Source organism: Neomonachus schauinslandi, chromosome 9 (genome assembly GCF_002201575.2).
Source record: "Neomonachus schauinslandi chromosome 9, ASM220157v2, whole genome shotgun sequence".
NCBI lineage: Eukaryota > Metazoa > Chordata > Mammalia > Carnivora > Phocidae > Neomonachus > Neomonachus schauinslandi.
Genome location: NC_058411.1, coordinates 70320797 through 70336479, shown reverse-complemented (window position 1 = coordinate 70336479; position 15683 = coordinate 70320797). Strand labels below are relative to the sequence as shown.

Below are 15683 nucleotides of genomic sequence, written 5' to 3'. Positions count from 1 at the left end.
TTGTCCCAACTCTTAGATATATTTGCATGATGACCCACTAGCTCAGTTTTATGGATTGGCTATTGAGGCTTATGGTTCAGAAATAGATTTTCCTGATTCCAAATCAAGGGCCCTCTCTGCTCTGCCACTGCAGAGAAACAGAGAAATGGAGGCCCACTAATGGGGATGTAGATGGAGTCCTGTCCTGTGGGCCTTCCCCAGTTGGACCCAAAATGGGAGGAGTAAACAAATGAAGCATTTCTAGTTTTCACTCATGTGTGAGAAGTTGAGAGGTAGGTAGTCCAGGGCTAGGGTGGTCGTTCCACAGCATCATTAAGGCTCAGGTTCACCAACATCCAGTTTTGTTTCACCTGTGCTGGAGGAGGGCAAGAGAATGAAATAGGTACAGCTCTGGTCAGGGGCCAGTTTCGGAAATAAAGAGGGCACTCTCTGTCCACATTTTCTTCCTTGCTCTTTCATGTGTGCATTTGCATATTTGAACCGATTTCCTTTTTCTCTGTCCTCTGCCTTCCTTCTGCTATTTTATATATAGGATGCTGTTGGTGGTGAACCTTCGCTTTAGTCCACGGTTTATAGGATATCAGTTTGGGGATCTGACTAAATTAGAGGTGGAATGGATATCACCTGGAGATCCTGTACCTGAAGCTGAAAGCAGTAAGTGCTGAGACTGGCTTATTTCAGTCCTGGGGAGAGTCGAACCTCATTTTCCTTTGTACAAGAGATAGTGAGGATTACGTTCAATGAGGGCACTTTTGTTTTAGGAAGGTTACATATGGAGAAGGAGTGTGCGTTCATGTTGGGCAGCCAAGTGATGGACTGTGGTGGACATTTGCCATGTATGTGATGGGGCCTTAGTGTCTTTTGAACACTTTTCCTATATCAGGGGAATTCCCAACCATGATTCTTGCTTTCCTAAGGTGGAATCCGTAAACTTCCTTTCTCAAATTCTCTTGCATCTAGGCCACAATCTTGTGACTGAGACTCTGCCAATCAGATGGGTAGGTGTACAATTTGATTTAGAAGGTGCAACCTGAGGGAGTAGGCACCATGTGGAATTACCTTTTCTAGTGAGGGTGAGTGGCCGAGGGGTCTGGTTTTGGGGGAAAAATTAGTTATGGTTCAGATGTCTGGTGTTGCCTGTATATAGGGTCTGGGCCAAGCCCATGGGCTGTGAGGCCTTTGTTGACCAATCCTGCGGGGTAGTTCAACATTGTTTCTGGCTACATGGCCTCCATATCTGATTTCACAGCATCTGAGGAAGATACTGACTGTATAAGGAAGAATTTACTAATAATCTGTTGTTACAACATGAATGTGCGGGGAGGGGAGTTAAGTGATTTCCCCATTGCTGAAAATAATAAACAGAGGTTGGACAGTCTCGTTTAAGATTCACAGTTAGTGGGAAGGAAAGGGTTGGGCCTGATATAAAAGCATGGCATTTAATGACGGCGGCATTCCTTGGCCACGATGAGGCTGACCAAGGGGTCATCCCTTCTCTGAGTTCCTGAAACATTTATCATCTGCGCCGTGGTTCACTTTGACGTTCAAGGTATGCAGCCGGCTTTGCAGTTTGACGGGAGGGCTTGAATCCTGCTTCTGCCACTTAATGATCTGTCCGACCTTAGCAAAGTCCCTTAAGTTCTCAGCCTTAGTATGGCCTCTGTAAAATACGAAGAATGAGGTGAAACAGGGCTTTCAGAGAATTAAATATGGTAGTAAATGAAAAACGCCACAGGGTTGGTCCTTAAGAAATATCGATTTTGTCCCTTTGTGTTATCTCTCGTGCTGCCATGCCATTTGATGGGTTAGTGGTGCCTCTGTCCTCAGGGAGGCTATTTATCTTTTCCTCTGAATCCCCCCTAAACACACTACAGATGAAGCAGATGTACCAGGCTCCAGTCATGTCTACTTTGTACCAAGTCTTGTTTTATTCTTTGAACTTTGAGCTGCCAGGCTGTTTCTCAACCTTGTTCTTTGAGTGATAGCTGTGGCTTTCTTTCTTTTTTTTTTTAAGATTTTATTTATTTATTTGAGAGAGAGAGAGAATGAGAGAGAGAGAGCATGAGGGGGGGAGGGTCAGAGGGAGAAGCAGACTCCCCGCCGAGCAGGGAGCCTGATGTGGGACTCGATCCCAGGACTCCAGGATCATGACCTGAGCCGAAGGCAGTCGCTTAACCAACTGAGCCACCCAGGCACCCTTTTTAAGATTTTATCTATTTATTTGACAGAGAGAGACACAGTGAGAGAGGGAACACAAGCAGGGGGAGTGGGAGAGGGAGAAGCAGGCTTCCAGTGGAGGAGGGAGCCCGACAGGGGGCTCGACAGGGGGCTCGATTCCAGGACTCTGGGATCATGACCTGAGCCGAAGGCAGACGCTTAAGGACTGAGCCACCCAGGTGCCCCAGCTGTGGCTTTCTTGATTGAGCACGTGACTGAGAGTGGTTTTAACCCTTCAGTTGCCATGTAGGGATGTAACGGCTGTCAACTTTTACACCTGTTGAAGTCTCTTGTAAGAACTACTGTGGAGATGGACAGCTGATGGTCCAGGCTTGTGCCATCTTGCATCCGACTGACACAGCAGTGCCACGGAGCAGACACGTAGTGCATCCTTTACGGCACGGGCTGCGTTTTCCTGAAGCAGGCTGGAGCTCGCTGTGCTTGCCTCCTTCTGTACGTGATGTTCCCGAATAACCAAGGTTTTCTTTCTTTTTTAAAATTTTAAAAAAACTTTTTAAATTTAAATTTAATTACCTAGCATATAGTACATTATTAGTTTCAGATGTAGAGTTCAGTAATTCATCAGTTGTGTGTAACACCCAGTGCTCATCATATCACGTGTCCTCTTTAATGCCCAGCACCCGGTTACCCCATCCCCCCACCCGCCTGCCCAAACAAGGTTTTCTGAACTTCACTGCTACTAGCTTACATTCAGTATCTACAAAATAATTTGCAAGGATATAAGCTGATTTAGTCTACTATACCCTGGCCTCTATTCCTAACACGCTACTTCTTTTTTGAATGACTGTGCTCAGCATGATTTTTTCAGTGGACAGAGTATGATGAATGGAGAGGTCCTGGGAGATGACCCCAAGTTGTTTTTTTTTAAAATTTAATTTTATTATGTTATGTTAGTCACCATTCATTACATCATTAGTTTTTGAGGTAGTGTTCCATGATTCATTGTTTGTGCATAACACCTAGTGCTCCATGCAATACGAGCCCTCCTTAATACCCATCACCGGGCTAACCCATCCCCCCACCCCCTCCCCTCTAGAACCCTCAGTTTGTTTCTCAGAGTCCATAGTCTTTCATGGTTTGTCTCCCCCTCTGATTCCGCCCCCCTTCATTTTTCCCTTCCTGCTATCTTCTTTTTTTTTAAAACATATAATGTATTATTTGTTTCAGAGGTACAAGTCTGTGATTCAACAGTCTTACACAATTCACAGCACTCACCATAGCACATACCCTCCCCAATGTCTATCACCCAGCCACACCATCCCTCCCAACCCCCACAACTCCAGCAACCCTCAGTTTGTTTCCTGAGATTAAGAATTCCTCATATCAGTGAGATCATATGATACTTGTCTTTCTCTGATTAACTTATTTCACTTAGCATAAGTGAAATTCCATCCACGTCGGGGCGCCTGGGTGGCTCAGTCGTTAAGCGTCTGCCTTCGGCTCAGGTCATGATCCCAGGGTCCTGGGATCGAGCCCCGCATCGGGCTCCCTGCTCCGCGGAGAGCCTGCTTCTCCCTCTCCCACTCCCCCTGCTTGTGTTCCCTCTCTTGCTGTGTCTCTCTCTGTCAAATAAATAAATAAAACCTTTAAAAAAAAAAAAAGAAAGAAATTCCATCCACCTCATTGCAAATGGCAAGATCGCTTTTTTTTTTTAATGGCTGCATAATATTCCATTGTATATATATACACCACATCTTCTTTATCTATTCATCTGTTGATGGACATCTGGGCTCTTTCCATAGTTTGGCTATTGTGGACATTGCTGCTATAAACATCCGGGTGCACGTACCCCTTCAGATCACTACATTTGTATCTTTGGGGTAAATACCCAGTAGTGCAATTCCTGAGTCGTAGGGTAGCTATATTTTCAACTTTTTGAGGAACCTCCATACTGTTTTCCACAGTGGCTGCACCAGCTTGCATTCCCACCAACAGCATAGGAGGGTTCCCCTTTCTCCACATCCCTGCCAACATCTGTCGTTTCCTGACTTGTTAATTTTAGCCATTCTGACTGGTGTGAGGTGGTATCTCATTGAGGTTTTGACTTGGATTTCCCTGATGCCGAGCGATGTTGAGCACTTTTTCATGTGTCTGTTGGCCATTTGGTGTCCTTGAGAGTTTTCACTGCTGCTTCTGTGTCCAGGTTTTTGTAATTATGAATAGAGCTGCTATAAACCTTTGTGGACAGGTTTTTGTGTGAACTTAAGTTTTCATTTCTGTAAGATACATAGCCAGGCGTAGGATTCTAGGTCATATAATAAATGTATATTTAGTTTTCTAAGAGAACGCCGAACTATTTTCTAAAGTGGCCGTACCATTTTCCACTCCCCCAGGAATGGATGAGAGCTCGTGTTGGTCCACATCCGTGCAAGCCCTGGGTTTTTCAGTATTTTTTAAAAATATATTATTTATTTATTAGAGAGAGAGAGAGCAAGAGAGAGTGTGCACACGAGTGAGGGGAAGGGGTGGGGGAGAGGGAGAAGCAGACTCCCTGCTGAGCAGGGAACCCCGGAAGGGGGGGCTTGATCTCAGGACCCCGGGATCATCCAGAGCTGAAGGCAGACACTTAACCAATTGAGCCACCCAGACAACCCTCAGTATTTTTAATTTTAGCCATTCTAATAGGTGTGTAGTAGTGTTTCATTGTGTTTTTAATTTGCAGTTTTCTAATGGCTAATGAAGTTAAACATTTTCTTTTTTTTTTTTAAGATTTTATTTATTTATTTGAGAGAGAGAGAATGAAAGACAGAGAGCATGAGAGGGAGGAGGGTCAGAGGGAGAAGCAGGCTCCCTGCCGAGCAGGGAGCCTGATGCGGGCCTCGATCCCGGGACTCCAGGATCATGACCTGAGCCGAAGGCAGTCACTCAACCAACTGAGCCACCCAGGCGCCCCTGAAGTTAAACATTTTCGTGTGTTTATTTGCCACCCATAAATACTCTTGGATGAAGTGTGCTCATGCCTTTTGCCCATGTTTTAACTGGGGTTTTGTTTTCCTCCTGGTGAGTTTTGTCAGTACTTTATACATTCTGGATAAAAGTCATTTGTCTTTTTTCTTTCAGTCTGTAGCTTGTCCTTTCATTCTCTTAACAGATACCTTCCGTAGTGCAAAGGTTTTTAAATTTTGATGAGTCCAAAAGAAGTTGATACCTTCTTTTATGGATTGCGCTTTTGGTGTCATGCCTAAGAATTTTTTGCTTAACTCCAGATCATGAAGATTTTCTGTTTTTTTTCTAAAAGTTTCATAGTTTTACATTTAAATTTATGATCCATTTTGAATTAATTTTCGTATAAGATATGACATTTAGATTGAGATGTTTTTGTTGTTGTTGTTGTTGTTTTTTGCATATGGTCTCATGAGAATTAAATGAGGCAAAGCAGGTAAAACAGTGCCCCCAGTAGAAGTTAATTCTTGCCCTTAAATTTTGTATGGCCTTGGGGTAAATGACCTCTTCATGATTATGATGCTGACTCCTAGAGCATGCAGACCTATAAGGGCAGAGGTATAACTCACCTTACATTTCTTTCGGATCTTTTGGGTGAATTACAAGTCCACAGAATGATTATCAACTTCACCCATGGTCAGCTTTTTATAAATGTATTTCCTTGGGATCTAAATTTTCCTCCATCTGTAACCCTGGCTCTCACTCTGGTATTGAGGAATAGAAATGTCCTTGGGGCACCTGGTTGGCTCAGTCGGTTAAGCGTCTAACTTCAGCTCAGGTCATGATCTTGGGGCTCTGGGGTTGAGCCCCGCATTGGGCTCCCCGCTCAACAGGGAGTCTGCTTCTCCCTCTGCCCCTCCCTCTGCTTGTGCTCTTTCTCTTTCTCTCAAATAAATAAATAAAATCTTAAGAAAAAAATGTCCTTTATGACAGTGACCTTGAGTAAAAATTCATTTGAACTATCTAGAGGCTGAGAGGAGCCTCTCAAATGTGGTAGCCAGGGCTGGGACTAGGGCACAGCAAGAGAGGCACATAGGACACACTGTTGAGGAGATGCTCGCTCTCAGGGTCCTGCAAGAGCCTCCCTAAGCGACTGTCTCCTTAAATTTTGCACCCAGATGGCTTTGGCTTTCTTGCCTCACTCTGAGGTGGGTCTCCTGCAGGGTGGCAGCAGTGAGCCTGAAAGATAGGGCAGCCCATAGGGTGGGCTCAGGAGCAGCGAACAGTAGATTGTGAGTACAAGGTGGGAGTGAAACCCTGGACCTGTTATTCTAATTACTGTAAAAAAATAAAAACAGAACAAAAGAATTTTCTGAAGCAGGCTGGAGCTACACTCTGTAAATGGTATTAATATGCTAAATGGTAAAATGTTTTAATATGCTCTTTATCGCACTCACTGCGGATTCTTTCCTTGATATGTTGGAATAGTAAAGCTTTTTATGAATTTAATGCCCACTCCTAATATAAAAGATTTATTAAAGTAAATAGTGGGGAGGTGAGTGGGAGGATGGGGTAACTGGGTGATGGGCATTAAGGAGGTCACTTGAAGTAACGAGCTCTGGGTGTTATATGCAACTGATGAATCACTAAATTCTACCTCTAAACTAATAATACACTATATGTCAATTAAATTGAATTTAAATAAAAAATTAAAAAATAAAGTAAATGGTGATTTTTGGAGAAAATTTTAAATTCCTAAAACTCTGCCTTAACTCCTGTATTCTAGAGTTACCATGACAAAGTACCACCAAATAGGTGGCTTAAAACAATAGAAATGTATCTGCTCACAGTTCTGGAGGCTAGAAGTCTGAGATGAAGTTGTGGGCAGTGTGGATTTCTTGTGAGGGCTGTGAGGAGCACTCCGCCCTGTGCCTCTCCCTAGCTTTGGGGATAGCTGGCAATCCTTGGCGTTCCTTGGCCCACAGATGCATCATTCAGTGTGTGTTTTCACCCCGCCTTCTCCCTGTGTGTGTGTCTTTCCCGCTATGAGGACTCGGGCCATATTGGATTGAGGGCTCACCTGACTTCTGCATGACCACCCTCTTCAGGGTGACAACTGCTACAGTGTGGGCCCATGCCAACCCCCTACACAGCGCAGGACCACGTGAGGGGGGAAGGTGCCGGAGGAACTGTGGGTAGGAGGGACAATTCCCAGGTTCTCAGGAGAGGGCCTCACACTTGGGGGGAGGTCAGAGGGGCAGTTATCTTCCTGTTGGGCTTTTTGACCCAGGCCCCCACAACCCTGGCTCTGGAGGAGCTGGTTCCTCAGCGTTCCCCTGTGCACCACCCTCAGCTGTCCAGAGCCCTTCTTCCCATGAGTTTGGGCAAAGCCATTTTATCCGGATGGCTTCTTCTGCTGACCCTGTGGTGCTGAGACTCTCCTGTTGCTCTCAGTGCCAGTCAGGCAGGTTCATTCCGTGGGCCCTTTTGTCCCTCCTGCGGAACTAACGCTGTAGGGATGATGCTGTGCTTAACTTCTCTGTGTGGCTGGGCCACAAAGTGCTCTTTCCACGGCGTGGGTCCATGGCATGCTTGTTTGGTTGGCATTGGTGGCCATGCTTGGAGTCAGTGCCCGTCAACCCCTTGGGGTCCGATTCAGCGTGCAGACTCAGTCCAGCTCCCTGTGGTCTCCAGAGGCTGCAGACTTCTAGGAGGCCAGGCTGGCAGGGTAGCCTGACCACTCCCTCCACGTCTCCAGTTGTCCAGCTTTCTGGGAAGGAAAGCTGCCCTGAAAACGTGCTGTGGCAAGGGGTCAGGAGTGGGTGGGGCTTTAGCAGCAATTCAGCGAGTGCTCTGGTCTCCTAAGCAAACATTATGCATAACGTCCCTGTTCCTTGTCTTTCATATTTTATAACTATTATTTAATTATACAAATATAAAAGGAGATTTGGGGCTAAAAGAAAAAACACATTTTTTAAATTTAGAGAGTGAGAAAGAGAGAGTGCGTATAAGAGGTGGGGAGGGGCAGAGGGAGAGAGAGAATCTCAAGCGGACTCTGTGCTGAGCTCCGAGCCCAACAAGGACCACTGGGGAGGGGGGAGGGACGGGCTCGATCTCATGACCTTGAGATCATGACCTGAGCTGAAATCAAGAGTCAGACACTTGACTGACTGAGACATCCAGGTGCCCTGAAAAAGCACATCTTTTTTTTTTTTTTTTAAGATTTATTTATTTGACAGAGAGAGACACAGCGAGAGAGGGAACACAAGCAGGGGGAGTGGGAGAGGGAGAAGCAGACTTCCTGCTGAGCAGGGAGCCCGATGCGGGGCTCCATGCGGGACTCAATCCCAGGACCCTGGGACCATGACCTGAGCCGAAGGCAGACGCTTAACGACTGAGCCACCCAGGTGCCCCCAAAACACATCTTTCAATTACTATTTCCAGCGTAAGTTCTTTTATTTTTGAGATCTTTCCAGGTTTTCTCTTTTCTTTTCTTTCCTTTTTTAAAGGTTTTATTTATTTATTTGAGATAGAGAGGGAGAGCACGCGAGCGTGCCAGGGGAGGGGCTGAGGGAGAGGGAGAGAGAGAATCTCAAGCAGACTCCTCTAGGAGCCTGACGCGGGGCTCGATCTCAAGACCCTGAAACCATGACCTGAGTTGAAACTGAAAGTCGGCCACTTAATCGACCAAGCCACCCAGGCACCCTGTTTTTTTCTTTTTTTAAAAGGTAATTAAAATTTTTTTCACAGTCATGTTTTATTCATACCACATATATATCACAAATTATATTTTATACATTGTGTGACCATTAACATAGATCTATTATTATTTTTATGAATTTTTCTTTTAAATTATAAAAACTGTAATATTTGCTGTTGCTTTGATATTTATGTATTTAGAGTGCTTTTCCCCAGTCCTTTTTATTTCATCATATGTCTTCAAGTTTCTCTCTATTGTCCTTTCGTTTCAGCCTGAGGGGCTCCATCTAACTTTTCTCTTTTTTTGTATTTATGAATTTTTTAAAAAATTGAAGTGTAGTTGACACATAATGCTACATTAATTTCAGATGTACAACAGAGTGAACTGCCAAGTTTATACATTATGCTAAGTTCACAAGTGTAGCTGCCATCTGTCTCCAGGCAAGGTGATTACAATACCCTTATTCCCTGTGCTGTGCCTTTCATCCTCGTGACTTATTCATTCCATGACTGGGAGCCTGGATCTCTTCTCCCCTTCACCCCTTTTGCCCATCCCCCCACCAAACTCCCCTCTGGCAACCGTCAGTTTGCTTTCTGTATTTATGGGTCTGTGTCTGCTTTTTTTGGTTTGTTTGTTCATTTTGTCTTTTGGATTCTACATATAAGTGAAATCAGATGGGATTTGTCTTTCTCTGTCTGACTTATTACACTTAGCATAATACACTCTAGGTCTATCCATATTGTCGCACGTCGTAAGATCTCATTCTTTTTTATGGGTGAGTAACATTCTGTGTGTGTGTGTGTGTGTGTGTGTGTGTGAGTGTGTACTATATCTTCTTTTATTTATCCATCTACCGATGGACACTTGGGCTGTTTCCATATCTTGGCTACTGTAAATAATGCTGCAATAAACGTAGGGGTCCATGTGTCTTTTCATATTAGTGTTTTCATTTTTTTGGGGTAAATACCCAGTGGTGGATTTACTGGTTCATAGGGTATTTCTATTTTTAATTTTCTGAAGCACCTCTATTGTTTTCCACAGTGGCTGCACCAATTTACCCACTTAGGCCTGTTGTACACAGAGAGTTAGTTTATTATCAGTCTTGTATATTATGCTTGCTTTATTTTACATCTGTACTCATCAGTGGCAAAGCTGGAAACCCCGCTCTGTGGGCTGGTGGGCAGTGGGGAAGGTGGAGAGGCTGGGTTCCTTGTGTCCAGCCATGGTAGCTCTTTCCTGCCCGGGGCCAGGCCTATCTTCTTAGGCCTTAGGGGCTGTGGTGGGACATGTTTGGACGTCCTTGGATTGCAGGCTCCTGCGAGTGAGTTGGAGTTCAAGCCCTGTTTCCCTGCGTTCGGGCAGGCGCGGCTGTGGTGTACTCTCCCCGCTCAGACGATGGTGGGCGTAGGGTTCAGAGTGTTGCAGGTCCCTTGGAGGAGGCAACTTTGGAGAACTTGGCCTAAGTCAGATATTCTTCTTCTGGAAGACCCGAGACACGGTGTCATTTCTGGAGGAAAATGACAGTTGAATTTGGGTGGCTGTGATGTAGTTCACAGACTAGGCTGACACTGATATTCTTGGGGCTCTCCCCTCAGCTAGAATGGCCCTGCCCCACATACGGCTCTGTTCTGACTGCTGTGCCAGACAGACCCATCCTGAGGACTCCTAGGGGTCATCCCTCCCCCTCCCTCCTGAGCTCTGCTGCTTGGGAAGTTTTCTTCCCTCCCCCTTGGCACAGGCTCCCCCGGCTGCAGAGCCAGTATTGAGGGGGATGATAATGATGAGGTAGAAGTGGTAGAAGTGGATGATAATGATGAGGTAGAAGTCCTGCCTGGGGCCATTTCTAGAAACAGTCATGGGGAGTTGGCTCTGGTGCATCTATGCCCTGAACCGCAGCGGCTGGGACACGGGTTTTGAGGAAAGAGGAAAATTGAGAGGAGGAGGAGGAGGAAGAATAGAGGGGGAAGAAGGTAAATTAGTGCAACATCACTCTGGTTGTTAAATCCTATGTGCAGATCAAAATATTTTCTTCAATAATCCATAATACCACACAATGTACAGGGTAATTAGGAGGCAAGATTATTAATCTGGCAAGAAAGGAGCCCAGAACAATTCATTTAAGCTAGAGAGGACTATCTGGACTCCTCCGTCGGAGCAGACCAGCTCCGTGGGAGAGAAGAGTCACACGCACATGCTGAAGGCGGCATGTTTATTGAAGTTCACTGGGGGTACAGTCAGCAAGGGCTTTGTGTGCCTCCAAGAGCCTCCCTGGGGCTCAGGCTGGGGCCAGGCCCTGTGGAACCTGGGTCGGCCCAGGGAGGCCTCTGGCTTTGGGACTCTCACACGGGCTGGCCAGGCTTCCATGACTATATGTTCTTTAAGATTTTATTAATCCAGGGCACATATGGGGAGATTCGAGTGAAGACAGAAAAAGGCTTTGCATCTCCACGTCCGTAAGACACAATATGTTGGGCCACACCTGCACACAACAGGGGGCCCCCAGAATCCCCCTGTGGGTTAGAGAAAGCAGATCGTGAGCAGGGAATGTCCTTCTCTTCCTACTGTCACCTCATCCTGGTTCTATCAACACCCTAGCCAGCTCCTAGATACCCCAGAGTCAGATCAGGATCCTGGTTCCTCAAGGAATCCTAAGTTAGGAGATTAATGTCTTATTCCTCTCTGGCATGGAGCCACAACCCTAGATCCTGTCCCTTCCATTTCTTCCTTTCTCTCCTGGAGTTCTGTTCAGGAGACTAGAAGGGAGGGTTAGAAGCAGGGCTTGAGTATGTGAGGATGGAACCCCGAGGGAGGATTCCAGTTCCCGGGTTGCTAAAACCCACAGACTCAGACACTAGTCACTGTACTAGGGGACTTCCTGACCCCACCCCCTCCCAGGAGGATGCTGTCTCCCAGGGACTACGTTGTGAGGAGGAAGTGGAGGTGTGTGGTCACCTTGTATGCCGATCTTATCTTCCTGGAATTGCCCACACAGATTTGTAAGTTATGGTTGTGAAAGAAATAGTGGTTGCAGGCCCTGGTGTCCATGAGTCTCAACTTCACCTCCCTCAGAGTGTCTGACACCAGCTCCATCACTCCCGTTCTTCCCCAGCCTGCAACCCTGCACATTCTCCCAGGTGAAATAAAGGTAGACCAGGTGAGCAGGGAGATTGTCCCTACAGCATGGGTCAGCTTGGCTCTCGTTTGTAGTTGTGAGGGAGGGAGAGGAGATGGACCTCCGGTCCCAGGGAAAGTGGGGGGTGTGCTGAGGTAGGGGCTCCCTGGGCAGGGCCAAGAGTTGTTCCCCAATGGGGTGGTGATGACACGGAGTGGGAGGGTGGGCTCCAAGGAAATGGTTTGGAAGAGAGAATGAGAAATGCACAGGTCAGGAGAAAGGCTCAAGAAGGGGGGATGGAGATGGGCTGGAAAGCTAATGGCACCTTCAGTAACATGATGTCATTGAGTTTGGTGAACGAGTTGTAATTTGGGTGAATGATTTGTTCTGAGACTTCTAGCTTCTGCCATGTGGATTCTTCCTGTTTTATGTCATGAGCTCCCAGAGTGACAGTAATTTTCCCGTTGAGAAGGAGGAAACAGGAGAAGGCGCTGGTACCCTAGAAAGGGTCCCCTTCTGAGCAAGGAGACAGTAGGCTCTCTTCTTCCCCAGTGCAGGGCCATCTGAGGAACTCACGTCTTACTCGGGACCGAAGTGCCCACCTGGGATCATAGCCAGTTCAGGAAGGGCCAGGCCCTGGCAGCTACAGGGGACTGAGAGACTCAGGCGGCAGCAGGATGAGAGGGCCAGCGTTGGCCTGCTGTGACCCAGCTGCCCTGAAGAGGGCGGTGGCCTCTGGGTGTGGAGATGGCAAATGAAAATGGGCTGGTTCCTTGCAATATACATCACTGACCATCTTGAGATGAGCAGGGCACAAGAATCTCTCCTCAGGCCACTTTGAAGCTGTGTGTAACTCTGGTTCCTATAGCTCCTCGCATGAAAAGAGAGTAAGTCAAAGTTTTCTTACCTTCCTTTACAATGAGCAGCTATCATCACGAACTCTTGACTTAAGAGAAACCCACCACAGCTGGCAACATACCCCTCGTCAGTGACCATTTCCAGAAGGGCCATGTAGGGGTGGGAGCGTGGCTTGGACTCAACGCCACTGATAATTTCCTCTCAAACAGAGAACCCCTAAACAGAGGCTCACTTGCTTTCAGACAGGGCACTGGGTGAGGAAAAGGAGGTGGAAGCTGAGGGCCCACAGAGCTTCCATCTTACTTCTTATGGAGCTCAGCCCTTCATGTGTCCTTATTGTTCACTTTCTTGACCCCAATCCGCCCTGTCAACCAACCCTCAGCCTACTTTCAGAACTTGATTGTTAGTCTTGATTCTGAGCTGTCATTTAAACGCTTCTTTTCTTTTCAAGATTTTATTTATTTATTTAAGAGAGAGAGAATGAGAGACAGCTGTGCATGAGCAGGGAGAGAGGCAGAGGGAGAGGGACAAGCCAACTCCCTGCTGAGTGGGGAGCCGGACGGACGTGGGCTCATCCCAGGACCCTGAGATCATGACCTGAGTGAGCCAAAAGCAGACAGACGCTTAACTGACAGAGCCACCCATGTGCCCCTAAACATTTCTTCATGTCTCTATCCTGACCTCCTCTGCATGACAGCAAGCACCAAGAACTGGGAATGAGAATGGTGGCTATTTTGAAGAAAGCAGTTTAGGAGGAGTCAAAGCCAGTTTTCTGATTCTTTCTCCACCCAAGACTTCTCATCTCAGGGAAACTGTCATCAGCTGCAGGGAAAGAGTCTGACTCTTCCAGCTGGAGATTTCCCCCTAGAATACTTGCAGTGGGATCTTGTAGCCTCTTTTGAGGTCTTCTTTGACAGGGAGTTACACCCTAGACTCACCAGCTCCAGCTTCAGGAGGGAAGAGAATGGCCAACAAAAGAAATAGAGCCTGCATTTTCCCAGTGATGGTGTCCATGGTGAGCTTCCTCTGTTCCTGCCCTCCCTTGCCCCTGCTTTTATAATCCCAGCAGTAGAAGAAAGGGGAGGACTGGAAACCACAGAAACAACCTAGTCACATTTTTGTTTTTCACTTTGGCCTGGCTATCTTCCTCATCAGAAATTCTTACAACCCTCTTCTCCTCTCTGCTGATGTTGAGGCTGTGGTCAGAGCCCAAGAGTCCTGTTTACTAGGATGAGGCATGCATCTTTCCCATCTAACATAGCTCTCTTGAGGCAGAATAGTAACACAGATGGGGGGTAGATTAAAATTTTATTTTTTATTTTTAAAAAAGATTTATTTATTTATTTGAGAGAGAAAAAGCAAGCAAACATGTGAGTGGGGGGACGGCAGAGGGAGAGGGAGAGAGAGAATCTCAAGCAGACTCCCCGCTGAGTGCGGAGCCTGAGGCAGGGCTCGATCCCAGGACCCCAAGATCATGATCTGAGTTGAAATCAAGAGTCCTCAACCAAATGAGCCACCCAAGTGCCCCTTTATTTTTTATTATTGAAGTATAGTTGACATATCATCTTCTATTAGTTTCAGGTGTCCAACGTAGTGATTCAGCAGTTCTATATGTTACTTAGTGCTTCCCATGATAAGGGTACTCACCATCCATCACCATACAATGTTATTACAATATTATTTACCATATTCCCCATGCTCTACTTTCTATTTCCATTATTTACTTATTTTATAAAATATGAATAAGAATATATAAATATATGTAAAATATACTTATGAAAATAAGGATGTATAAATAGAAAGTATTTATAAAATGTAGGGATGTATAAATAAAATATATCTATAAAATATAAATATAAATTTTATAAATAAGGAGTTTGTATTTCTTAATCCCCTTCACCTGTTTTGCCCATTCCCCCACCCACTGCCCTTCTGGCAACCACCAGTTTGGTCTCTGTATTTCAGAGTCTGTTTTTCGTTTGTTTATTTGTTTGTTCATTTTTGTTTATTTGTTTTTTAGATTTCACACATAAGTGAAATCATATGGTATTTGTTTATATCTGTATTACTTATTTCACTTAGCATAACACCCTCTAGGTTCATCCACGTTGTTGCAAATGGCAAGATGTCATTCCTTTTTAATGGATGTGTAATATTCCATTGCACATGCACACGTGTATGTGTGTGTGTACTGTATCTTTATCCATTCATCTATCAATGGACAGTTGAGTTGCTTCCATATCTTAGCTATTGTAGATAATGCTGCAATAAATATAAGGGCACATATATCTTTTTGAATTAGTGTTTTCATTTTCTTTGGGTAAATACCCAGTCCTGGAATTACTGGATCATATGGTATTTCTATTTTTAATTTTCTGAGAAAACTCCATACTCTTCTCCACAGTGGTTTACATTCCTACCAACAGCACACGAGGGTTCCCTTTTCTCCATATCCTTGCCGACAGAGGGGCGTTGGTTTAGGTGATGTAAGAATCTAGAATAGGAATCAGCAAACTTTTTCTGTAAATAGCCACCTAGTGAGTGTTTTCAGCTTTACAAGTCATACTGTCTCTGTGGCAACTATTCACCTCTATTGTAGTACAAACGCAGCCATAGATAAGATGTAAACAAATAGGTGTGACTGTGTTCCAATAAAACTTTATTTTAAAAACAGGTGGTGGGCCGATATGGCTTGAGGGCCATAGTTTGCCAACCCCTGATCTAGAAGATCAGCCCTTTCTTCAATCCAAATAATCAGTAGAAGAACAGAATGTGGCAGTGAGAGAAAGAAGGAAAAATGGAGAATTTATTGACTACCCACAATATGTTTGGTGCTGATAGAACTTTACATGCATCATCTCATTTGTAATAGTCCTTTTGGGTAAGTATTAT

At 45.4% G+C, this 15683-nt stretch overlaps 1 protein-coding gene across 1 annotated transcript; it reads right to left on the bottom strand.

Annotated features, from left to right (window-relative positions):
- Window positions 1–11187: 11187 nt before the first annotated feature.
- LOC110585496 (mast cell protease 1-like) lies at window positions 11188–13784 on the bottom strand. Its single transcript, XM_021695690.1, has 5 exons — window positions 13730–13784; window positions 12842–12991; window positions 12261–12395; window positions 11774–12030; window positions 11188–11331 (listed from the first exon to the last, which is right to left on the bottom strand). Exons 1-5 carry the CDS (start codon window positions 13782–13784, stop codon window positions 11188–11190), a joined length of 741 nt encoding a protein of 246 aa, XP_021551365.1.
- Window positions 13785–15683: the final 1899 nt, after the last annotated feature.